General features: G+C 34.0%; 1 protein-coding gene across 2 annotated transcripts in view; it reads right to left on the bottom strand.

Annotated features, from left to right (window-relative positions):
* Positions 1–27,639, bottom strand: part of Usp5 (ubiquitin specific protease 5) — a 362,226-nt gene that overhangs the window by 158,708 nt on the left and 175,879 nt on the right. For both annotated transcript variants that reach the window (XM_090391427.1, XM_090391426.1), the window contains exons 11-12: positions 13,054–13,176; positions 2,986–3,139 (exon numbers count right to left, since the gene is read on the bottom strand). In XM_090391427.1, coding sequence (XP_090247553.1) covers positions 2,986–3,139; positions 13,054–13,176 — 277 coding nt within the window. The remainder of the gene's footprint in view (positions 1–2,985; positions 3,140–13,053; positions 13,177–27,639) is intronic.

The raw sequence follows: 27,639 nt of genomic DNA on the forward strand, positions 1-27,639 counted from the left end.
TGTTATACTTATAAATCCACTACAAGTTTGCAAGATTCCCTGACTAAATTGAATAACTGTTGTAATAGATATGGTATGAAGGTCAGCATTAAAAAAGACAAAGACGATGAAAATAAGTAGAATTGTTGAAAATGTCAACTGCGTTGTGAACGGGGAACCTGTGGAACAAGTAAAACATTTCAGCTACTTAGGCATGATTTTTACTGAAGATGGTAAATTAAATATGGAAATAGACAACAGAATCAACAAAGCTGGTATGGTAGGAAGTCAATTGAATAAATTCATATGGAATAAGAGAGAAATTAATCGGAACTAAATTAGCTGTATACAAGACAGTGTTCAAACCAGTTTTAACTTATGGATCTGAGAGCTAGGTCAGAAGTAAAACACTTGACCAAAGACTAGAGACTGCAGATATGAGAGTCCTGAGAAAGATTAGAGGCAGCATGAACAGATGGCATCAATGGCAATATCATATTAAAAACGAGGATATTAGGAAAGAACTTGACATTGTCAGCATCCAGGAATGCATTAGCAGAGCTAATCTCAGGTGGTAAAGTTGGTAAAAATCTTGGTGGATTGATACGGTACAAAGTGCCTTAGACGATAGAAATATAAGATCTGATAATGTTAGAGTCTTGACAAGTAGACAAGTAACAGACTGATTTGGAGGAAAATTGTAGATAGGAAGTTAGTAATGATGTAAATTTTTCATGTAGTAATATCATATCCTGTACACCCCTTGAGGGTACATGTCAGGAATTTGATGATTATGAGAAACCAACTTGAAGGAAAATATGTATTGAAAATAGAATTTCTGAGCAAGTAAACTGCTCAGATTTTTTTTCCCCTTTTCTGTAAGTGAGATTTACAGAAAAAAAATGATATTCAAAAGTACAGAAGAGTATTTTGAATAATTAATCACATTTTCAACCCAACAAAAGTACATGGTAATAACCAGAATTAAAATATACAAGACATTATCAAGACCAATACTTACCTATGAAAGTGAATCCTGAATCATCAGAAACTGAAGATGAACAATTTACATCACGTAAAATGAAATTTATGAGAACTGTAAGATATATATTACTGGAGTGGATGCAAAATTAGATATCACGAATAAACTGAATATGATACCTATAAACAATATACCTGACAATATAGACAAAAATGGCTACAGCACATAAAAATAATGGAGAGGATACCTCAACAGGTTCTTCAATACATTCCTAGAGGATGATGCCAGGAAGACCAGCCAAGAGATGGCTTAAAACCATAACAGGCCACTAGGTCCACTACTGGACAGGATGATGATGATGAATATCACAGTATCCTGTACACTCCTTGAAAATCAATTTGCATATACTTTTTAGAAAATACAGATTTTCTGTAAATGAAAAAACAGAAAGCCACTGTTTAGTAAGCAGTCAAAATAGTAATTTACTCTTATTCTTTGAAATTTCAACAGCAAATTTTATTGTAAAAAGTTTTTCACTAGGTCATAAATTAAATTTGCCAAGAATATTCTTGTTTAATCCTGTACTCAAGTATAAGCAAACAAAGTTTATGTATGAAGTATCTTCATGACTAGACTAGTTGTATACAGAGGCTGATGACTTCACATCACTGCATATCCCACAAAGCACGCTTTCTTTCAGATGTACATAATATTATGCATTATGGGAGGATCACTATCCAAGACTGGGTTTCAAACTTGACTGTGGTCTCATGAGTGGGAGCCAGATCCAGAAGAGATGCCAAGGTTGAATTAATGAAGTAATAATATATGTCCCATATACAAGTAGTAAAAAAGTGCACCCTATTATTTAAGTACTCTGGATCAGAGATAGCTTGAGAAATATTTTTCACTCTGTTAAAAATTAAATTAAATTAAACTTTGCTTCAATTAAAGCTTCAAAGCTTGAAATAATGTGGGATCTAATATCCACTTTGCTAATGTAACTTTGCATCGCTGAACTGAAGCTTTTTATTTTAGTAATTACTTTTATGCACCAACTGAGAGTTCATTTATGAAAAATACATTTTTCTGACATTTCAAGTTTCTTAGTAACTGAGAGTTTTTTGCTCTCTTAAGGTTTCTGCCTAGGTCTTTGAAGAGAACCAACTAGTTCGAAACAGCTGTCAAGCCAGTGAAACCTTATCAAAATGGACTAATAAAAGGTGAATATATAGAAGCTTGGGTGTTGCCTATGTCTTTTAAGTAGTCCACACTAAGGCAACTCAAGAATACCAAAGAATATATTCCAGCAATATCTCTGGTCACTTATGAAACTTTCATAGTCTCTACATTCGGCTTTGAAATAATGCTGGATCTAATATCCACTTTGCTTTTGCAATTATCGTTTTCACACTCATGTTTATGTTTTTTATTCTGTTTACTCGTACTGCATGTGCTTTATGCTGAAATAAGGTGAAGCAAGCTATAAGGCATGATAAATACTTTGATATGACCCATAGTGACATTTACACGTTTAAAAAAATATATAATTTTCTTGAAAAGAAAGATATACTTCTGAATTTGATATGCCTTGCAGTTAAGATAATCGGCTGGAACTTTTCCATTCCTACTCACTGTAATGTTCCAGGTATATGGACATATTTTGCAATATAATGAAAGGTACTGGAATATGTTGGAGAGGTCTTAAGTTTCAAGAAGTAGATATTTTCTAGGACAGATAAGTTAATTGTCTTTGTTTCTTGCTTACTTCTATATGTAGAAGTCAGCATAAGACAATTAGCAGTGTACATTAACAATATTTATATATTAAAAATAATAGTCTTAAGGAACAAATTATTAAAGGTTCTTAAGTTTCAAGAGAGGATGTATGTTTGAATAATTTACACAAACATGAAAAGCAGACAAAGTATTCATTACCTCCTGAAATTTGCTTACTTTTTTTTTTTTAAACACTGGAAATGTGAATAATTCTCCATTATAAAACTTTATTAACTCAGTTATACCTTTATTAATGGCAGTTTCTAACGGTACTGGTAAAGACAACAAATAGTCAGTTCTAGTAGTGTACTTCACTTTTCCAGAATGTATACATTGGATCTTCTCTTCCACTTGAAATTTAAAACAATCAGCTGGATTATCTTGTCCACGATTATTACGCTGAAATGATATTTTAATTCACAATATTTAATAATTATCAAGTTTTATACAAGTGCATATACAAAAATATAGATCCAAATTTCAAACTGAATTCCAACTAATATGCAATATTAACTGCATTATTTGGGACAGGGGAAAGTAAAAATCTTAAGAATAAATCATATTTTTACATTTGATTATTAGCATAAAAATAAATACCGAACAAGAATATACATTTTATTCTGTCGGTCTAATCTTAGTCTTCATTCATCTCCAAAATGCTATTACAAAAGAATCAAATAATTGGATCAGTTGTGGTCCAATTATTTGATTAAGATGGTAAATGATTTATATTGCCTTGTGTGAGACCATAACTTTGCTTACTGGAGGCCTAAAAAAACCATTTGGGTATTTATGCTAATCTCCTTAATTCAACACTGCCACTGACAGTGTAAATTCTAGAGTTTACCAAACCTTCATTGGAAGGATTATGATTGAGTGTATATACACTCAATGGACAAAATATTAGAGATAGGGGTGATGGGAAGTTGACACTGGCATCCCCTGTACTGGGCAAGCACTGGGGCTTCCCAACAGTGTATCACCATTGACTAACATAGGTAAATGTGGTGATATTAGCGACTTTCTTCATGGGCATATGATTGGTGCAAGACATATGGGTCATTCTATCGCCCAAGTGGTAAGATCCCCCCCCCCAGGATTCTCGAGGGCAACCATATCAAGGGTCTACACCATGAGTACACCATCAACGGATGTATCAACACCCAGCAAGCAAGTGGTGGCTGACAACATGCCATTGATGACCAGGGTCGACATAACTGTCCAGACTTGTACAGTCCAACTGCAAGGCAACAGTGGCACAAATCACATCCAATTTCCATGTCAGAGGTCCAAGCAGCATCAGCAAGTATGTCAGTTCCCTACATACCATGGGAGCCGATGCCCTAATCATGCACCACTGTTGACAGCTTGCCATCGCCTAATGTCAGGACCATCAAAACTGGGCCTCTGTAGAGCAGACCAGAGTCATGTGGTCTGATGCATCCCGCTATCAGTTGTACCGAGCTGATAGGGGGGTGTAGGCGTGGCATCAACAGCATGAGGCCATGGCCCAGTCATGCCAGGTGATGGTTTGAGGAACCTTCTCATGTGACACATTAGGTCCCTTAGTGTATCTGGAAAGGTCCTTAAATGCTAAAAGCTACTAGAATCTGCTGGCTGATCACCTACATACTTTCATAGCCTTTGCACATTCTGCAGCCGATGGTCTGTTTCAGCAGGCTGCAACATCCAGACATGGCTCGAGGAACATTCATCTGAGTTTGGGACCATCTAGTATCCCCCAAAATCCTCAGATCCATGTATACAGGACCGACGTCTAAGGAGCAGTTATGAACAATGCTGCAACAGGCATGCCTGGAATTAGGTCCGGCATCTGGTGGAGTCAATGCCTCGGAGAGTACAAGCTGTTATTCGCACTAGAGGAGGAGGACTGACACGCTATTAATTAGATAGGTATCTCTAATGTTTTGTCCATTGAGTGCATACTGTATATGTACAACTGTTTAGAAAACACCATGTTTATTGTGTAAATGGGATATTATATCAAGCAATAAATAGTCTTTATTAAAGCTGAAATTCAGCAGTTAAAATTGAAGAAGGTATACAGGAAGATGGTTTGATGTTAAATCAGTTGTGTGCAAGGTGCACATTATCTTCACTGTTATTCATCATCTATATGGATCACATTATGAAGAAAAGTGATATTAAATCTGATATCAACACTGGTGATGTTAATCTCAACTCTTTGCTTTATGCAGATGATGCTATACTTCTGAATAAATCCAATACAAGTCTGCAAGATCCTCTGACTAAATTGAATGCCAATTGTAATAAAATTGATATGAATAACAGCAATAACAAGACAATGAAAACACCAATTGTATTCTTAATGGTGAACCTAAAGAATAAGTAATATATTTCAGATATTTAGGAACAATTGTTAGTGAAGATAAATTAAATATGGGAATAGAATACAGAATTAGTAAAGCTGGTACGACAGGAAGTCAGCTGAATAAATTTATATGGAATAAGAAACAAATCAAAACATTAACAAGCCAAAAGGCTATTTTACCAGCGACATAAGTTAAGTTTAAGGGAGATGGTAAATCCCATATTATTCTACAGCCGGGTACGAAACTCGGATCGAAATCCTAGAGTTTCATGCCTAAAAAACTATCAGCGAGCCCAAGTGTAAGTAATCACTTGGGTAGTACAACACCAGGGCAACTTCGGAGCAAAGGTGGAGCAAGCTCCGTCACTTAATATTCTCTCATAATGTAAAACGCAGCTCCTAGGAGATGTATTACTGTTTTACATTATGAGAAGAGGGTCACTACCCAGACCGGTTTCAACCCTTTTTGAGGTCTCATCAGTGAGTAGGTAGACCTGGAATATCAAGATTTTAAGTGAACTGAACTTACATATACCTCTACTAACGAACTGCTAAACTGGTGTACTTATATATTGTTATTACTACGATAACAAGCCAAAAGGCTATTTTACCGATGACATAAGTTAAGTTTAAGGGAGATGGTAAATCCCGTATTATTCTACAGCCGGGTACGAAACTCGAATTGAAATCCTAGAGTTTCATGCCGAAAAAACTATTGGTGAGCACAAGTGTAAGTAATCACTTGGGTAGTACAAGTTACACTTGGGCTCGCAGATAGTTTTTTAGGCATGAAACTCTAGGATTTCAATCCGAGTTTCGTACCCGGCTGTAGAATAATACAGGATTTACCATCTCCCTTAAACTTAACTTATGTCGTCGGTAAAATAGCCGACATGTGGAGCCTTTTGGTTTGCTATCGTAGTAATAACAATATATAAGTACAACAGTTTAGCAATTCGTTAGTAGAGGTATATGTAGGTTCGGTTCACTTAAAACCTTGATATTCCAGGTCTACCTACTCATTGATGAGACCTCAAAAAGGGTTGAAACCGGTCTGGGTGGTGACCTCTTCTCATAATGTAAAACAGTAATACATCTCCTAGGAGCTGCGTTTTACATTATGAGAGAATATTAAGGATAGTGATGGAGCTTGCTCCACCTTTGCTCCGAGTTGCCCTGGTGTTGTACTACCCCATTGATTACTTACACTTGGGCTCGCCGATAGTTTTTTAGGCATGAAACTCTAGGATTTCAATCCGAGTTTCGTACCCGGCTGTTGAATAACACGAGATTTACCATCTCCCTTAAACTTAAATCAAAACATTGTTTAAACTAATTTAACTCAAGGATCGGAGAGCTGGGTTAGAAATAACACACTTCATCAAAGATTGGAAACCACAGATATGAGGGTTCTGAGAAAGATTAGCAGAGAGTGAACAGATAGCATCAATGACAATATTATATTTAAAATGAGGATATTAGGAAAGAACATGCCCTTATTAGTTCAAGAATGTGTTAGCAGAGCTAATCTCACAAACAGAATAGGTGAGGAAAGATTAGCAAAAGAAGTGTTCTTTACCACAATGACAAGAAAAAGACCAAGATGCAGGTGGATTGATAAAAAGTGCCCTAGAAGACAGAAATATAAAATCTGATAATGTTGTCTTGACAGATAACAGATGAATTTGGAAGAAAATTGGTTAATCGGAAGTTAGTAATCTTCTAACTATCATGTAGTACTATTACAATATCCTCTCAGTGATGTGTACACTCACTGAGGATACACATCAGGAATTTAATGTTGAGATTTAGAAAACCAAGACCATTTTTGAAATTTTACCCAATCAAGGAGCATGTGTGTAGTGACACATGCTTTTTGCTTAACTTATGAAGCAATTTTTCATTCTTAATAAAACTTTTTTTTTTTTTGAGTCAAACCACTGTTCATATACTCCTCTTTCTCGTGTATTTCAGTCTTCCACCTCATCATCAGCATCAAATTCCTGATGTATACCCTCAAGGGATGTACAGGATATGATAGTACTACGTGAAAAATGTACATCATTACTAACTTCCTATCTACAATATTTCCTCCAAATCGGCCTGTTACCAGTGAAGACTCCAACATCATTATCAGATCTTATATTTCTATCTTCTAAGGCACTTTTTACTGCATCAATCCACCTATATCTTGGTCTTCCTCTGGGTCATTTTCCTGCCAACCTGGCAGAGAACACTTGTTTTGCTAATCTTTCCTCTCCCATTCTGTTTAAGTGACCATTCCACCTGCGATTAGCAGATGCATCCGGTAATGCATTCCCGGATGCTGACAGTGGCAAGTTCTTTCCTAATATCCTTGTTTTTAATATGATATTGCCATTAATGCCATCTGTCATGCCCCTAATCTTTCTCAGGACTCTCATATCTGGGGTGTCTCGTCTCTGGTCAAGTGTTTTACTTTTGATCCAGCTCTCTCAGATCCATAAGTTAAAACTGGCTTGAATACTGTCTTGTATACAGCTAATTTAGTGTTCCAACTAATTTCTCTCTTATTCCATATAAATTTATTCAGTTGACTGCCTATCATACCAGCTTTGTTGATTCTGCTGTCTATTCCCATATTTAATTTACCATTTTCACTAAAAATCGTGCCTAAGTAGAGGAAATGTTATACCTGTTCTATAGGTTCTACATTCACAATGCAGTTGATGTTTTCAATGTTTCTGCCTATTTTCATTGTCTTTGTCTTTCTAATGCTGACCTTCTTACCATATCTACTACAACAGTTATTCAATTTAGTCAGGGAATCTTGCAGACTTGTAGCGGATTTATTTGAAGTACAACATCATCTGCATAAACCAAAGAGCTGAGATTAACGTCTTCAATTTGATATTAGGTTTAATACCACTTTCCTTCATAATGTGATCCATGTCTGACACCAGATTTAACATTACCACCTTCCTGTACTTCCTTCAATTCTAACTGCTGATTTACAATTCAAATAAAGACTTAGTATTGTGATATAATGCTCCATTGAAACCACATAACTGTAACATTTTGAATAGCTTCTCTCTTGGCACTTTGTCATATGTCTTTTCCAGATCTACAAAACTTAAATACAGATCTTTGTTATATTCCCAAGCTTTCTCAAATATTTGTCGTAAAGTGAAGATCTGATCCTGACAGACTCAATTTGGCCTGAATCCCCAGTTTGTTCTTCACCAAGCTTCTCTTCCACAATCCTTCTCAACTTTTTCTCAATTATACTTGCATATATCTTACCAGGAACACTCAGTAGAGAAATACTTCTGTAATTCTCACATTCAGTTTTATTTCCCTTTTTATATATGGGTACTATGAGAGATCTACTCCAATCATCTGGAATTCGTCCCTCTGTCCAGGCCTTCTGAACTATGCAGTACAGCCAATGTAAGACTTTTATACCTCCATAATTGAGCATTTCTGGTCAGATATCATCTACTCCTGCTGCCTTTCCACATTTCAGTCTTTTGATGGCTTTTTCTACTTCAAGTATGAATATGTATTCCTGACTGCATGCCTGTTGAGTGTTTTTTACCACTGTACTATCACTGCTTGTTTCATTTAGCAATTTTTCATAGTAATTACTCCATACCTCAAGGATATCTTTTTCTCCAGTTTTTATATCACCTTCATCATCTCTAATTCCTTTTTACAGCACTCTTTCCTTCATTTCTGAGCTTCTTCAACAACCTCCAGAATCTCTTACCACGTTTTTGATATTTATTTTCTATGTTTTTACCAAAGTCCTCCATTACTTTTGTTTAGCTAGTTTTACAGATTGTTTAGCTTTCTTACATTTGTCTCTATATTCTCTAAGAGCACAAGCTGACTTATTTGCCACAAACTTTTGATATGCTTTCTTCTTTTCTTTCACTGCCTCTTTAACTTCCTGTGTCCACCATAAAGTTCTGATTTTTTTATCCTTACAGACAACCTCACTACATGTCTCTTTGGCTGAATCAATCAGTGTTTTCTTCAGAGTTTGCCACTGAATCTCCAAGGTTTGCTTCCTGTTCTCAAACTCTCATTTTTTCTTCAATCATGTTTGTCTATTTTAGTCTACAGTTCACATCTGAGAGCTTCTCAACTTTTATTCGCTTTAAAACTTTCTTACATATTCTTCTTATCAATATGAAATTCAATTTTATCTTACTCAAGACAAAATGGTGATCACTTCCAATTTCAAATCTTCTGCACACTCTGGTGTCCTGCACCAGGGAGAAAACATCACTATCAACAATAACATAGTCAATGAGACTTTCCTTGTCTCTTCTCTCCATGTGAATTTGTGCACATTTCATGTTGGAAGATTGTGTTAGTAATAACCAGTCCATGTCCTGAGCAGAAATCCAACAGACATTTGCCATTATTATTCGCTTTGTTCTTTTCTCCAAATTTTCCCAAAATAATTTTGTATGTCTGACAATCATTTCCTACTCTACTATTTAGATCTCCCAAAAATGACCAACAATTCCTTTTTCATGGTGTCAGTTGCTTTCTCTAAAGCCTCAAAAAATTCCTCCACTTCTTCCTTAGTAGAATCTTCTGTGGGACCATAGGCACAAATAAGTCTCATTGTCCAGTTCCACATTCTCATATTTGCCCACATTACTCTACTTGAGACTGCCTGCCATTCAAGAAGACTAGGCTCATATTTAGTGTTGAATACTATGGCTACTCCTTCTTTTCCTTGATTGTCATTGCCTGGATATAACATTTTGCTTTTATTGCTCAGAAAGATCTCACCAGTTTTTGCCTTTTTTGTTTCAGTCACCCCTATTATGTCGATCTGGTACTTATCTAATTCCTCACTAGCTCCATTTCTTTGCCATTCAGGCTTCTTAGGCTGCCTCTTCACTGTTTGCCCTGGTTCCCTGGCGAAAACAATGGGGGGGGGGGGTCTTGTTTAGCCGGGCAATGCCCCAGCCAGTATGAAATTCTGTTATGTTGTACCATCATTTTTTATTTTGGTTTAAGTCAATAAAGAATACAATTTGGTCAGTTAAATCCCAAATTGCAAGTCCATCTTCGTTTGTTCATTATCCAGGTAGATACCTAACAGGGTGCACCATGAGAAGGTGAGGATTGGATGTTAAGTTACAAGCGTGATCGGTTCTTCGCATTCCTTTAAAGGCTATGTGGAGATCTCCTCTCAGTTATATAGCTTTGATCCTTAAGCACCCATTCTTCCAACTTTTTTGGGTGAAATCAATCTAAAGCAATTTTTAGTGAATGTTAATCTTGTTTTTATTTTTGACACCCCCATTGTGTATTTTTTCGAATAAAATATATTTACTATGAATTATTTATAATTATTTGTGTATATTTGTATTGTGAATAATATTCTGGCTGAGAATTAATGAAAATGTAAATAATTATGGAGTATATACGCTGTTAGTACTTACTATTGTTGACATAAGAGCAGAGCAATTCCAAAACTAATTTTCTAATTTTAATTTTCCTCAGCACACAGAGCATTTTTCAGATACACAGAGCAAGACAATCGTGGAGTAATATTATTTCAGTAAAGTTTTTAGAAGACACCTCTGGACAGAGCTACATGTTGACAGCAATATCACCAAGCAGAGAGTGAGGAACCTGGATGTGAGTGCCACAATCCACATGATGTCTGCCGCATTTCTTTGACTTACAACAGAGAATGGCAAGAAGTAAACAGAGCACAGCAGGCAGAGAGAGAGAGAGGAGTAAATTCAAAGTATGGAATATGTATCCAGAATTTCCATGAATTTAAGGAATAAAATGAAAATTTTATTTAACAGCAAGCAAGAAGTCATATTCTTCATTTGGAATGGAAGCAGTGTTTGTTTGAATAATCTCTCAACCTAGAAGGTAGTTATATTTTGTTTCTTCAGTTAAATGGATGTTTGAACCCAGAGTTCAAATAACATAGAGGCATTTGATAAAATTTATCTGCTCTGTTTAGTCCACCCAGAGAACTAACTGTTGAAAGTATTTGAAGTATTGTTTGGAGTGCAATTTGATATAACATTAACATTACTATGTTACATCTTGACCTATGTGTTTCTCATTATGAGTGTTAAATTTAGTTGAGCTTAATGTACATCCATCTGCATAATGTACAATCTAATTTGAGAGAAAGTGTGTGAGAGTGACAATATTTTTAATTCACAACATCTTTGTTGAAGACCTGTGTAGCTTAGTGGAAATAGAGCTTGCATTGTCTTGTGCTAGGCCGCCTGAAGATGGACTTCAGTTCAAGTCTAGTCGCTGACTGGAGGAACCTTTTCTAAGCCTATCTTCAACCAGTTCCCGAGTCAGTTGATCTCAGGCATGGGCAAGCCGGTTTTTTCCCTCCTGGAAACTCGAGTTTTTCATCCCATAAACTTAAGAAAATTGACATGTCCCCATTATTTCAAACAGTAACATATCCTGTCAAGGTTAGGTACAAGAGATGAAAGCATTTGCTTTCATTATCTATTCATCAGTGGCTGCTTATAATTAGTGTTAATCATGGGCCAGTTATCTCCGATTGGCTACTGGTGGAGATTGAACTGCCCACTCAGTTCCAAAAGCTACAAAGGGTTAAAAGGCTTCGCCTCCCTATAAGGAAATAGAGGATATTAGTCTATTATTTATTTTATTATTAACATCTTTATTTACTAGATGAGTTATGTATCTAATTACTGTAAATAATATTTGATTTATTAAATTATTTTGAATATACTTGGAGTAATTGGATAAAGGATGAAAAAAAGAATATAATTTCATGGAATCTTTAATTTGTAATATAACCAAAAAAAACTTTCAACATCTATCTTTAGCCCTGAGTATTTTAGTAATAAGGTGTGACACCTTTTAACTACTTGTATATGGAAATATGACTTCTGCATTACTTCAACCTTGGTATCACTTCTTGGTCTGGATCCCACTGATGAGATCTCAATAAAGGTCAAACTGATCTGGGTAGTGGCCATTATACATGTCCATAAGGATATGTGCATTGCATTATGGGATACTAAGGCATTGATATGAAGTCATTAGTCTCTATATACAAGTAGCTCAGTCATGACTTCACACACAAATATGACTTCTGCATTACTTCAACCTTGGTATCACTTCTTGGTCTGGATCCCACTGATGAGATCTCAATAAAGGTCAAACTGATCTGGGTAGTGGCCATTATACATGTCCATAAGGATATGTGCATTGCATTATGGGATACTAAGGCATTGATATGAAGTCATTAGTCTCTATATACAAGTAGCTCAGTCATGACTTCACACACAAATTTTGTTTGCTTACACTTGGATAAAGGATGAAACCAAGAATATAATTTCTTGGCATCTTTAATTTATATTATAACCAAGTGAAATAAACTTTCAACAACTAAACATAATGATTAATTTTGTTAAATTGCATTCAGCCAGTGTGGAATTACTATAATCAGTTTAAATCTTTTTGGCATGTTTTTAATAAGTGAGTAGAATAAAACCAACATTAACCATGTGGACACATTCTTGTTTACATTTTCCTATGTATGAAATTTTGTTAAATTCTGTCTGCCAGAAAAGTTATATCTTTATATAATATATAATTTTATAGAACATATTTTCTCTGTAAAATAGTCTAAGTAAAACTAGGATGCCTCAATTTAGGATTCCAATGTCTCCACAACTTTCAACTGATACTGCAAAATGGATAACTTGCCAACCAAAATAAATAGGTACTTGGGCAATCATGTTAATATTATTGTCAATTCAAGATTCAATATAATAAAGATATTTTCAGATGGTCCATTTCTTACCAATTTATAAGACAGACATTGTTGACAATGAGAGTCCTGGAACTCCATGAAAGGGACATGTAATAATAATACTTAATAAGCATCAAGTTGAATTCAGTTCTCAGTATTATCATAAAACTCAAGATAACATACCTCTAAAACATTGATTAAATGAAGAAAGTATTCCTGTGCATCTTGTTGTCTCTTTGTAGAAAATTCAGGATGTCCTTTCCCAATTAAGCTTTTGAACATCTGAGGTTTAATACCAGGCTGGCACTAGAAACAAAACACAAAAAAGTTCTTTTTTTTTTTTTAAAGTAATTATCTTTCTGAACATACTATACATAAAAACTTATTAAATCCTTCAAGCATTTCACAATTTTTTTTTCCAATTGATATCACAAAATTATGTTTATAATCAAAACAAAAAACCTATGAAATTTCAAAATACAAGGAAAATTGCAGTTTCTGATAATGACATGATGTTTTTGAAAAGATTTTTTATTTTTAATGTCAAGCCTATGCATTCTATTCCTTGAGAAACTTGGAATGGGAGGCCATTCCAGGGTAAAGAAGAAATGGAGGAGGAGAAAGAAAAACTTGTTATATGAGTGTGAAGTTGGACTGAGTGGAAACTGCACACTTCGATGGATTCGGTAGGGAGAGAGAGGGAGGGAGGGAATACTGATGCCGGTTATGATGAATATTTATCATTTATAGAAAATGTATGCTATAAATAGTAACCTCTCTGTGAGAGTAATTGTTGGAGTGAATTTGTACGATATGAGTCATTTATCAGTCTGGTAAGTCTTTTCTGTATTGCATCAAGAATTTTGGGATCTCTTTGGGTCATAACACCAGATATGTGAGCAGGACTAGATGCAATACAGAAAAGAGTTATCAGACTGATAAATGACTCATATCTTACAAATTCACTCCAACCACTCTCATTTGCCCCTTTCACAGTAAACCCCAGAGGAGTTTACTGTGAAAGGGGCAAATCTGTGATTTGTACAGGGTTGATATATGTTCAGTGGAAAGTAATAATACTTTGAGCAAAAGAGGAATCCTAAATTTTGAGATGCTAAGGGGGCAATAGTCATAATATGTTTATGCCAGGAGAGTCTTAATGTCGAAGTAATCCTAAGGAGAGAAATCTTATATAGTCTAGCGATTTGGGTGTTGTCAAAGTAAGGCTGGGAAAATAAGGATTTTTTTTTTTGTGTGTGGGAAATAAGACAGAACAAGCATTGAAGGGGCAGACCATCAATGAAATGTCTGGAGTGACTGATCTTCAGAGAGTTGAAGCCTCCAGAAAAGCATACAACAGGACCACCTGGCAAGGACTGGTGTGGTACATAAAGCATTTGGGTGGCCATATGGCATCTCATGATGTCTAATGAATAGATGGATGGATGGATGGATGGAAAACAACAACCAGATCTCGTAGATTCATTGGCAGACTAAGGAAAACATTAATTCAAACAATGATAAAGCCAGGGAGGCATGTGGTGAGGTTGTCTGCAAGGATAGAAAAATCAGAACTCCATGGTGGACTCAGGAAGTTAAAAAGGCAGTCAAGGAAAAAGAAGAAGAAAACTTACTGCAATTCCTGGCAAGTAAATTAGTTTGTGCTCTGAGAGAAAAATGTAAGAAAGTGAAGCACTGTGTAAAACTAGTTAGATAAGTCATAGGAAGACTTTGGTAAGAACATAGAAACTAAATATCAGGAAGGTGGCAAAATATTCTGAAGGCTATTGAAAAAGCTTAGAAATGGAGGAAAGAATTGTAAAAAGAATCAGAGATGATAAAGATGACATGAAACTAAAGACAGAGATATTCTCGATGTTCAGAGTAATTACTTTGGGAGATTGCTAAATGAAACAAGCAGTAACAGCAAGTGGTAAAAAACTTTCAAGAGGAATACAATTAGGAGTATATATCAATACTTGAGGTAGAAAAAGCATCCAAAACCAGAAATGTGGAAAAGCAGTTTGAGTAGATGATATTTGACCAGAAATTCTCAATTATTACTATTATTATTATAAGAGCCCTCCAGAGAGTTAGAAGCTCAGTGAGAAAGGCCACATATCACTCACACAACATCATATCTTCTCTTGAATTCATTCCCACTATCTGCACACTCACAATCTGCAAAGGCAAAATTCGCATACCACTCTATGAGAGAAAAATCTAGCTTTCATCCCTTTCTTGACAGCAGTCATTGTCAACTTCTAGTATGCTCTCACCTTCTATCCAACCCTCCATAAAATGAAAAATTCCATCTACTAGTATTCTACATGATCTGAAAGATGATTCCTATTCCCTCAGCAATATGGCTGGTGGTGGTAGTGGGGGGGTAGCTATAATGCTACCATACTCGGGAGATAATTATGAGCAAGGTGGTTTCCCGTTGCCTTCCTTGCCATAGTATATTATGTGACTGTAGGCATGTGTGTTCAAGGGAAGGGACTGGTTTGTCTGTTTTAAGGAATGAAAAACCCAAGTTACCGTGAGAAAAAAACCTCCACCTCCGTGTGAGACCGGTTAATTCGCCTTAAGTCGAAGGAGACCAGATAAAGGTTCCTTACGTCACTGACGGGAATCGAACCCAGGTCTTTCCGACTAAAGGGGTTTCGTCTATACTGACTGAGCTATGGAGGCTCCCAGTATCCTATATGATCCTTTCAAAAGTTTGTAGGCCTCCACCACATCACCCCTCCTTCTCGTGATTGTTAGCACCTGCAGTCCACCAATTTTGAAATCACTCCTGATAATCTACATCAGTCCCAATATCATTTTTAACATTCTCCTTTGCACCCCTCTCCACAGTATCTGCATGACCTTATAAACCAGGAAACTAGAACAATAGTCTAGATGAGATTGTAGCAAAGCCTTGTAAACAGGCAAAATGACTTCTTTATTCTTATGTGTCAGAATTCAGTGTTCATTTCAGCATTTGCAATTATCCTCTTGAGTGATATTTGCAATTTTTGATATATGAACCCTGAAGTTAAACTTTCTATCTACTAAATCTCCAAGATCTCTAGCCTGATTAGTTTCTTCTAGCATAATCCCACCAATATAATACACCAGTGGATATCTCATTACACTTCACATTTACTAATATTGAACTGACGGTCATGTCCACAATTCCAGCTTATTCAAATGATCTGCAAGTACTGCATGTCAGTTGTATACATGATTACCCTATCTTTTGCAACATCATCAACAAATTTGTTGAACAACAGTGGACCACTGACTGATCTCTGGGGTACATCACTGCTCACCTTACATCTTATAGACATGCATCCCAACTTTTTCATATCTGTCACTCAGCCACCATCTTATTCAAACCAGTAATTTATAATCAATCCCATATCCTCCAACTTATGAACATTATTTTAGCATTCATGCCAAATTCATATTCAGTTTGTGCAACAGCTCCAGTATCCTCTTCCTTGTACACCTGAGTTTCTTCCACCAGTGTAGAGGCAGCATTGAGCTCAATGTTGCATACACTAGGTTGATAGCTTTTAGCAAATCATTCTACATCTTCCACCTGCACTGACAAAAGTTATTCATTCATAGTCATTTTATCTTTTACTTGCAAATAATGATAGAATTCTTTTGGATAGTCACACTTAGCTTTCTGTACAATAGTTGTAAACCCTTCTAGCATGCCTTATAATTTTCATCATCATACATATTGCATCACTGATGTATTTTTAAATACTTCCCATGCACTGCTGATATCCATCCCATCTAGCAACCAATACATCATTGGTCGCTAGATGGGATCAAACCCGGTATTTTTCTCGGTTGGTCATAACTTCCTGATTTGAAGTTCAGCATGTAACCTTTTCTAAATGAAATATCCATACACTTAACTACTTCCCAAGTCAGGACAGCCTGATTGCTGTCACCAACCAGAGGTAAAACAGTCACATCTTCTAGTGAAATTCCCTCTAACACTATAATCAGGTCTAATATTCCTTAATCTATAACTCCTTCTGTTACATATGGTTTAAGGAAGCTGTCATACAGCAGCTCAATAAATTCAGCTTCATTCTTTTCGTGAGTTCAGTTAAGAATTTATGGAGACACAACACACGTGTTAAAATAATTACTTTACTTAATATTAGGAAAGTAACTTTTGACATTTCGACCTCTGTATTGAGGTCATCGCCAGGAAAATACATACGTATAACCAAGCTACATGCTACTGCACTTTACAATGAATGTAAAATGAATCTAACTGCTTATTAATCTTTTACCTAGCCTGGCCTCTTGTGGAAAAACTAAATTTTTAATATTAAATTTTAAAAAAAATTATAAACAGATTCAAAAAAAAAAAATTAATTTAAAAAACAGATAAGTATAAAAATAAATTAAAAATTAAATTTAAATAAATACTTACAATATTTTTAAACAATAAATAAATTAAAAATAGAACTACATTAAACATTTCTAAAGGCCTCTCATATTGAGATTTTCTTCTGGACTTGTTCCGGTTGCTATATGGGTCCTTCACATTCTTGGAATGATTAATCCATCGTTTTTGTTCAGATTTGGATAGTGTTTTAGTATTTCACAGGATTCTTTGAATTTTCTCTCAAGCCAGGTTTTGGTGTGGTGTAGGGACTTGGTGCCTTTCTAGTCAATTCTATGGTATGTCTGTAGTATGATAGGCCTGTTTTACCATAATGGAGATATTTAATGTGCCGTTTGTTTCGTCTTTTCTGATTAGGATCGTGTGTCCTGATTCCCCTATGTAGGATAGTTTACATGTACATTGGATTTTGTAAACCCATGGGTGGGCCAGGTATGGAAGAGGATCTCTGGAAGAACTGAGTAAATTTTTTAATTTTGTTGGGGGTTTGAAGGTAGTCTTGATGTTGTATTTATGTAGTGTTCTGTCTATTTTTTCTGAGATGTCTATAACATAGAGGTATGGCTATGACATTCTTGTAATCTTTTTGTTTTTAGTGGTAATTTTATGGAGGATCTTGTGAACTGTTTTTTTATTGTTGCAATTTTTTTACAAATGTATGGTTAATGATTTCAAATTCTTGGTTTCGAGCTTGTTCATTCGAGGGGGAAGGAGTTTGTGAATGTATCATCTGCCTGTATGGAAAGGCTTCCTATATACTGAAAAGGACAGGCTGTCACTGGGTAGGCATGTTACCAAGGTGTCTAAGAAAGGCTAAACCATTATTAGTTTCTTTTTTTCCATGATAAACTGGATTCTAGGATGAAGACTTCTGAGGTGAGAGAGGAAAGAGTCCAAATGTGTCTTGGATATGAGACCAAATGGAGAACACATCATTCACATATCTTAACCAAACAGAAGGTTTCAGATGGGCTGAGTCAAGAGCTTGTTTTTCAAAATATTCTATAAAAACAAATTATCAACAGAAGTGAGAACCCACAAGGGTACTTTCTGTTTACAAATTTTGTGCTTCCAAGAGAAATATCTGGAATGGATAGAAAAGGAAAAGAGATCAGTAATATCAGGAGGAAAAACTATTTTATAAGTGATGATAAGGTGTCAATTTAAGGGAATATTGGCAAACAGTGAGGTCATATCAAAGATAACCAAAATATCTGTAATATTTAACATTAAATTCTCAATAGAAGTTTAATATGAATGTTTATATATATATATATATATATATATATATATATATATATATATACAGGAAGTGGTATGACCAGAGAGGGGCAGGGTAGGGGCTTACTAACTGTTTTGCCAATTTACAGCATAGGGAATCTGTAGCATTTACTATAGGTCTTAAGGGGGGGGGGATTAGGTTTGTGATCTTTTTTGGGCAGACTTTACAATTTTTTGATCTGAGATTTGGTGGAATCGTAATCTAAAGATCTGTAGGTGGAGTGGTCTCCGAGAATGATGTCTACTTTTCGACTGTATTCACTGGTATTAAAAATAACAGTAGCACTCTCCTTTATGAGTTCTGGTGATGACTATACTGCTATCTTTGCATAGTTTCTTGAGGGCACTGAGTTAGTAAGATGATAGATTTTCTTGTAGGAGGCAAAGATTGAGAAAGAATGCTCATGATGTCAATTCTAATGTTGTTAGTTATTTCCAGAGCTAAATTATGGATAATTAATTCAATGTTGAATGTTAGGTATAATGCCACTGACAGCAGCATCGCTAAGACTTTTTGATGACATGTTAACTGCTGTATGAAAAAGTTGAACTAGAGGTACTAGGTTTAGAATCCAGAAGATTGTTGTACCTTTTGACGTGTTTATTTTTTATTTTTAAGAATTCTTTTTGAAAAGATGTTTCCAAAATATCAAAGAGAATGGTACAGAGTTCAATGTTCAGAATAACAGCAAATTTAGATGAGACTATTTTTTGGAATCTGTAACTGCTCTAGAAATCGGCCTAATTTAAATAAATGTTATTGTATTAAACTTCCCAAAATATGGGAAAGACTAACACTTTGAGATCTCAGTTTATATCTGAGGCCACCAAAGGTGCCCACAAATGGTGCCCCACCTAGTTAGGATTAATCTTTAATCCACATATTTTACTTTGTACTCCCTGACATTTCAGCGACTGAGATGAAATATTGGAAGAATTAAACATTATTTTTAATCCTTTCTCAGTGCTGTTTCACTCCATTAAGTCTCTAACATATGGAAATTATCCTTGCAGAATGAAGGTCCCCATTTCCCACTTTATGCAAAATTCCTACCCGATATCAAAGTTATAATTTAATAACAGGTGCGCCAAGACATTTCAAAAGAAAAATAACCCTAACAGAGCAAATGTTGTTGCAATTGCCTGTCCAGAGGCATTAGGTAGCCACCTTGCCACTAAACTTATCCAGCAAAACCTGGCCTGAGGAAATTTAATATACTTTCAACTCTCAGCCAAAGAAAAGCCAGAAGGGACTATTAGGAGAAAGAACCATGATTCAAGAAGAGGTAAGCAAAACTGGAAGAAAGCACATATAATGAAAAATTGCAACTTGGAATGTAAGGAGCATCACACACAAAGAAGAGAAACTTGATGAACAACTAAACCAATCAATGTAAAGACATGTAAGTAACAGAAACAAAGAAAATGAAAAAAAAAAAAAAAAAAGCAACAATATCAGAAATGCACTGATTTAAAAAAAATAAATAATGCATGAATCAAATGATAAAGAAGAGGACTGAGAAAATTTGAAACAAATCCTGACAAAAGAAGACTGAGAAAATTTGAAACAAATCCTGACAAAAGAAACAACAGAAAGCTTAGGAATAAAGAGTAAATGAAATAGTAAAAGAGGACTATAAAACTGGCTAAAGAAATAGAAAAGACAAAAAAAAAGTTACCAGAAATGGCTAAATTCCAAGACAATTGAAACAAAAATAGAATACCAAAGATTCAGTGCAACTGCAAAATGAGAAGTAAGGAAAAAACAGAGAGAGAGAGAGAGAGATGGAACAATTTTGCAACTGAACTAGAAAAGGATATAACTAAGACACAACCCAAAAAAACCTATAAAATAATATAACACATGAACAAAAGAAAAAAAGGATAACTCATAGAAATCTCTGAACTGCTAATAATAAATGATCTAACAGAAAATACAATATCAAAATGAAAAAATATAATAAATAATTCATTTAAAAATTTTATGGAATTTACAAACATGTTAAAAAATTTTTTTATTATCCTGACGTTTCGATCTTCATATCAAGATCATCATCTGGAGCATATACAAATATAAAAGACAAGCTGAGTTACATTATTAACTCTAAGCTAGAGAAACAATGATTTGATCACAAGTTATTCTACTGGCATGACCTCTAGTGAAAAAAAAAAATATATATATATAAATTACATCAAGCTGAATTCTATTTATAATGACAGGATTAAACATTCTTTCTTACAGATGGTTTTCTTTCAGAAACAATGATGTCTGATTTTTAGTATTACAATTGTTATTAAAGATACTGGATTTTCTACAGTCCTGTTTATAGTTGTTCTTAGTGAGGAAGGTTCCGTGAGTCGAATATATGCCTTCCATATGTTTGGGATTTTAAGACCATCGTTATTGTTCAGATTGGGGTGGTTGATAATGATCTCACAGGCTTCCTTAAATTTCTGTTCATACCATGTTTTAGTGTGATGTAGACAGCTAGTGCATTTCCAGACAATTCTGTATAAGGTATTCAGAGGGCATGATCCGAAAGGCCAGCTTCACCATAATTATTATATTTAGCATCCTCCAAACGAAGAAAGAAAACTTAATTTTCAAATTCCAAAGACTAAAAGAACGACAAAACCAGCCGCCATATTCAAAGTTCTCCACGGTGAACAACAATAACCAACCAGAAGCAAGAAACAACAGGAGCCACCAATTGCCCACAGGTATCAATAACATGGTCAACCTATCTAACCATGCTCTAAACAAAGACGAAATCTTTATACTTAACAAAGGTTTAAATTTTGCTATAGCACTGAAATCGATAAACAAACTTGAATTTATTTGTAATATTGAAAGAGGCCTAAGATTCACCCCAAATAACATAGCAGAAAAAATACGTTTAGAAACTGCCAACATTTTAAATCATAACAAAACAACAAGCAACATAACTAAACATGAATTAATAGCAATAAAATCACTTAAAACAAATCCGAACTTAGTAATAACCAGAGCCGATAAAGGAAATGCCACCGTTATTTTAAACAGTACCACTTATGTAGAAAAAATGAATCTGCTGGTCTCTGACAATAACACATACCAATTAGTCAACTACAACCCAACCAATAGAATAAAAAACAAAACAGAGAAACTACTTAAGTCAATTACCACATGGCCCGAAGATACGGTCAAAAAACTATTTCCGCACTACGTGCAATCTGTAGGTTTTTGCATTTCAACTTTCTTGGTTTTTCCCACTAATCACCCACTACAAATCAAAATAAATGGCAGTTATGAAGTCAACTGTTATGTACACATTTTTGGCTAATTTCGATATTATGCGGCAGTTTTGAAGTAGCGATATTTTCCTACAGTTTATCATTTGATACATGTGTAGGTGCATGCGTCAAAATGAAATTTTATTTCCAAAATTTTCATAACAGAATTAATTCGCCTTTAATGGCTAACTCCCCCCTCCCAAAATTATCACCACACACACACACACACACACACACTTTCTTTTTGTTTCAATTCGTTATTTTTCCAAAGTAATTGTACTGTTGCAGTTTTAAGCAAAAGACAAAGACATAGAATCTCTGATAAAATACCATTGGATATAAATTAAAAAGACTCGCAATCAAAAACCCCGAGTAATGCAGTTTAACACCATTTGTTGTTCATAAAAATAATAATAAAATAAAAAAATTATTCCTAAAATTGAAATGTGCGACCCATACAATCTTATTTTGCAAGGAAAGGAAGCAAAATGTCATATTTATTTCAATAAATGTCATTTAAAAAATATAAATATTTGACATATTTCCAATGCAAACAAACATTTTGATTATTTATTTTCGCATGTATGAAATTCGTTTTTATTTGGGAAGAGACACAATAATTAAATTGTGCAGCAAAAAAGGGTCAATGTAAGAAATACAGTGCACATAACTATAATAATCCATTAACGGCAGGGGGGGGGGGGGGTAATTGCATTTTAACAGATAGAATGCTGATGAAGTTTCATCAGCATTCTGCCTTTTTCAAAGGGATTTTGAGTATATTTGCGACATAATAATAAAATAGCAAAATTCATAATGCTTCAGAATTATCGCGTGATGCGAGTTCTCACCGAACGGCCAATCACGCGTTATTGCACGGACGTCGCTAACTAAATAAAAAAATTTGGCCACCACACGAAATTCCAATTTTCAGCTTGGCAATGAAAGTGTTAAATATAAAGTATCGTAGAAGTTGCATAATTATTTATAATCCATTGATATAAGTTAGTCATTTATTTATATAAAATGACTTACAAGGTTGCTAGTTTAATATTACCAAGATTTTTTTAATATAAAAAATTCGTTTATATTTTTGGGAAGAGAAACAATAAATAAATTGTGCATCAAAAAGGGTCAAATATTGTAGAATAGTAAAGGAAATTCCAAAAAACAGTAATTAAACTGATAGTTTGTTACCGTTATTTGGCTAGTACTTGTAAAGCAGTATACTGTATACAAGTGTATATACCTAATTATATGGTTAACGTGGTTGTCGCATTCGGTAAGAATATATTATTCAATTAATTATTATTCTTATTTTACTGTTACTCGTTTATTTTAACAAAACCAAGATACTACTATTTCTATTTTTGTATTTTTTAGGCTTTTAACGAATTGTTTATTTTGGATTTAATAAATATTTATTTCGCTTTTGATAGATTAATACACATAATGATGCCAAGAAAATTTGAATCCGAAGCTAGTAAAAGAAAACTTAGAGAAAATGAAAAATAGCTAAATAGTATAGTCAAAAGGGGGCAATTTTGTCTTTCTTGCGTTCTGAAAATGAAGAATTCCATAGAACTGAAGTTGTACTTCACAGTTCTCGGAATTTTATTATTATTATTATGTGACACCTCCAGGGCAAAGACTCATCGAGGGAGAGTGTGTGCCAACAGCATCGAATGATTGATCCCTTCCAACTACTAACCGTGCTCAAACTTGCTTAATGTTTTGTGAGTCATTAGTAGCAGTGGCTCTACCAATCGACCAACCTTTCATTATCAGGAGGAGATAAAAGTGAAAATGAAGAACATCAAATGATGTGGAAAACATAGAAGGAGAGAAAGAAGTAAATGAAACAAATCAAGAGGATTCTGAAGAAAATTTTCGATCGGAGTCTGTACTTATCAGCAAGAAAGCTATCTCTTATCCTACCGATATAGCAGTGTGGACACTTACTATTAATGAACGTTTAAGGATTCTGAAGAAAATTTTCGATCGGAGTCTGTACTTATCAGCAAGAAAGCTATCTCTTATCCTACCGATATAGCAGTGTGAACACTTACTATTAATGAACGTTTAATCTAACAGATAAGTTTAGGTGTTGATGGTTATTCATGACTTATTTTTCACGGTATTAACAACACCACAAACACTTTTAACAACAAAGATGTTTTATTAAATTACATGCTGAGTTATTAATGAACGGTTTATCGAGCATATTTTAATAAATGTGCCCCAGAATGTTGGTAAAATCGAAAATTTAAAAAAAAGAATACACAGAATGCAATAGAATATATGTCAGAAATGTAAATATATCACATTTTTATTGTAAAAAGGCAAATGGAACAAAGGAGAAACGAGAGTGGCTAATTTTTTCAGAAGTCAAATAATAGCTTAATGAAGGGTTTTAATGACTGAGAAAATATAACACGAATCTTTTGTGATCACGAGCATTCTACTGAGCGTATATGAGTGATGTGCATATATCGCAAAAGATAATCAAGTTCTGTAAATAGTCGAATTGATTCTGAATTTATCAAACAAATACAATCTGAAGAAAATTATTGGAGAGAGGTTTTTAAAAGAATAATAGCTACCATTAAGTTACTGAGTAAACTAGGGCTAGCATTTAGAGGAAATACAAATGATATTTTTTCTGATTCTTGCAGAAATTATTTATATCGTGTTTACATTATTTAAGTGAATTTGATGATTTTTTGAAACATCACATGAAAATGTACGCCAACTGTGGTTCTGGCAGATCAAATTATCTTTCTTACCATACTTGTGATGAATTCATAGCGTTAATAGCTAAAAAAAAAACAAACAAGAGAAATATTAATATCAGAAATTAAGGAAGCTGCTTATTTTGCAATAATACTCGATTCAACGCCAAACATTGCCCATAATGACCAACTAGCTATGATATTTAGGTATGTTGCCATAAATTCTGACATTACAGAAACATTTATCGGGTTCATCAGAATTACACAACATAATTCCTTATATTTAGAAGAGGTAGTATTAAAAAAAATGAGAAGAATTATCTTTGGATATAAAAATGTGCAGAGGGCAAAGCTATGATAACGCTGTCAATATGAAAGGTGTCTATACAGGTTTACAAGCTAGGCTGAAAAAAACGTAGTCCCTCTGCATATTATATACCGTGCTCTAGTCATTCCTTAAATTTAATTGGCAACTATGCCGCGGAATCTTGTCCGGAAGCAGTGCAATATTTTTGTTTTATTCAAAATGTATATAATTACTTTTCATCTTCAACAAGAAGATGGGGTATACTCCTTAAACATTTAGAAAAAAAATCTTTAACAGTTAAAAGACTAAGTGAAACGAGGTGGTTCGCAAGAGCTGACGCTATATTGGCTTTGAAACGTGGATATAAACAAATTAAAGACGCATTACTTGAACTAACCATTTCTCCTCATGAAAACCTATTTCTAAATTAGAGAGCTCATCATTGGCTGAACATTTTGACAAAACAGAAACAGCAATTTTAACAGTTATGTGGGACAAAATTTTACAACGAATAAATGCTACTAGTAAATCTCTACAAGATCCTGATATGGATTTGTTTTAAGCTAATAATTTGTTACACTCTTTAGTTGGTTTTATTTTAGATATAAGAAATAGTTTTGCTGCTGTAAATGAAGAAGCTAATTTATTAAGAGATGAGACAAAATTTAAAGATGAAAAGGAAAGAGTTAAAAAACGAAAAAAAAAAAAAAAATGAGTGACGAAGTTTCACAATTTAACAATGAGATTATATTACATGGGAAAGAAAATTTCGCTGTGAACACTTTTAATTTCATTTGCGATAAGCTAATTTTGGAAATTAATGAAAGAACAAAAAAAGCTATTTCAACATATTAGATATATTTGACATTTTTTTGAAGGAAGATATAGATCAAGACAAGTACAAGATTAGTATTGTTAAAATTTTACAAACTTATGGGACTGATATTGATCCAGAAAAATTTACAGATGAAGTTGAGCAATTTTTAATAATGATAAAGGAAGAAAATTCTTCAATTAAAAATATGTACTAATTTATGAACGATGGGTTAAGGTCTACTTTTCGAACATAGAAAATATTTTAAAAATAATTTTGATGATGCCTATTTCAAATGCAAGTGCTGAACGCCCATTTTCAGTGTTGAAACGAATAAAAAATTATTTAAGAAGCAACTTGCACCAAAATAAAACAAGTGATCTGTCGTTATTATGCATTGAATCAGATGTAATGGACTCAATCAATTATGATGACATTATAGATATATTTGCTAAAACCAAAGCCAGAAAAAAAAACTTTTAGTTATTAATTTTTTTATTTAAATTTGATTTGAACTGATTTATTTTTATACTTTTTTTAAAATGCAAATATATGTATACCAATGTTGTAATGTGTTATTAAAATGGGTTAATATGGAAATGTTGACTTTTATTTTCAATAAACTAAAAAAATGCTTATTTTTGAGGGCCTCGTAATGATGTTGCGCCTTGGGTCTCCAAAAGTATAAATGCGGCCCTGCTCAGCTTGTCTTGTATATTAATGTATGCTCCAGATGATGATCTTGATATGAGGATCGAAATGTCGGGATAATAAAAAAGTTTTTTTTTAACACAGTTGTAAATTCCATAAAATTTTTAAATGAATGCTGATCACCGTGTAACACTAAAAGAAAGGAATACAATAAATAAGATGAAAAATAGGAAAACACCAGTGAGTAGACAATATAATGAAACTGTACAAAAATGCAGATGAAAAATTTAATGAAAGACTTTTGAAATTCTTTAACATGGTCTGGATTTCTGGAAAGATTCCACTCTCTTGGGAAAAAGCATGGCTATCTCAATTTATTAAAAAAAATGGAAATAAAGATGACTGCAATAACTAAGTGGAATTAGTCTGCTAAACACAGGATACAAAGTATATGCAGGAATATTAAAAGATAAATTAAATAGTTTGTAGAGGACAAACTACTAGAAGAGCAGAATGGGTTCTGAAAAGGCTAATCTTGCATGGACTCAATTTTCACTCTAAAAATATTAACTGAATGGTGAAGAGAAAAAAAGAAACACACACGACCTTCACTGATTATGAAAAAGCCTTTGATAAAATTAATAGACAAAAGTTATTTAAAATATTAACTGATCTAAACATACCAAACTAGCCCCTACAGTCTATTCAAGAAATACACACAGGAAATGTCAAATCAGAACAAATAATAAATGAAAATTTGTTATTTGCAAATATTTTATTTGCAATAATCAGTCCTTCATTCTTGCTTTTCAATCATTCTTATAAACAAGCAAACTTCTTTTTCTAAATTCACAATTTAGAATGATATTAGTTAGCAGTTTTCAGCTTCAAATTTAAAAAATAATAATGTAAACATTTTTAGAAAAAGGTAAAAGCATTAAAAACAATTTGATGGTGAACTACACATTAAGTTGTTAGACTTCAATGTCCATCATGCACTTTCCTTGTTATACACATTTGAATTTTGGACCATAAGTAGCAAAAAGATGAAAAGTTAAATTAAACTTGCCAAGAAATTATATTAAAGTTTAATCCTTCATCCAAGCGTAAACAAAGTCTGTGCATGAAGCATCTTCATAACTAAGCCACTTGTATATAGAAGCTAATGACTTCACATTAACTACCTTGAAATATATGACTTTTGCATTAATTCAACCTTTGCATTTCTTCTGGATCTGGCTCCCACTGATGAGACCTCAATAAAGGTTGAAACCAGTTTGGGTAGTGT

The sequence above is a fragment of the Typopeltis vanoorti genome, chromosome 4 (genome assembly GCF_054136105.1).
Source record: "Typopeltis vanoorti isolate ZY-2024b chromosome 4, IOZ_Tvanoo_1.0, whole genome shotgun sequence".
In the NCBI taxonomy this organism is placed as follows: domain Eukaryota; kingdom Metazoa; phylum Arthropoda; class Arachnida; order Uropygi; family Thelyphonidae; genus Typopeltis; species Typopeltis vanoorti.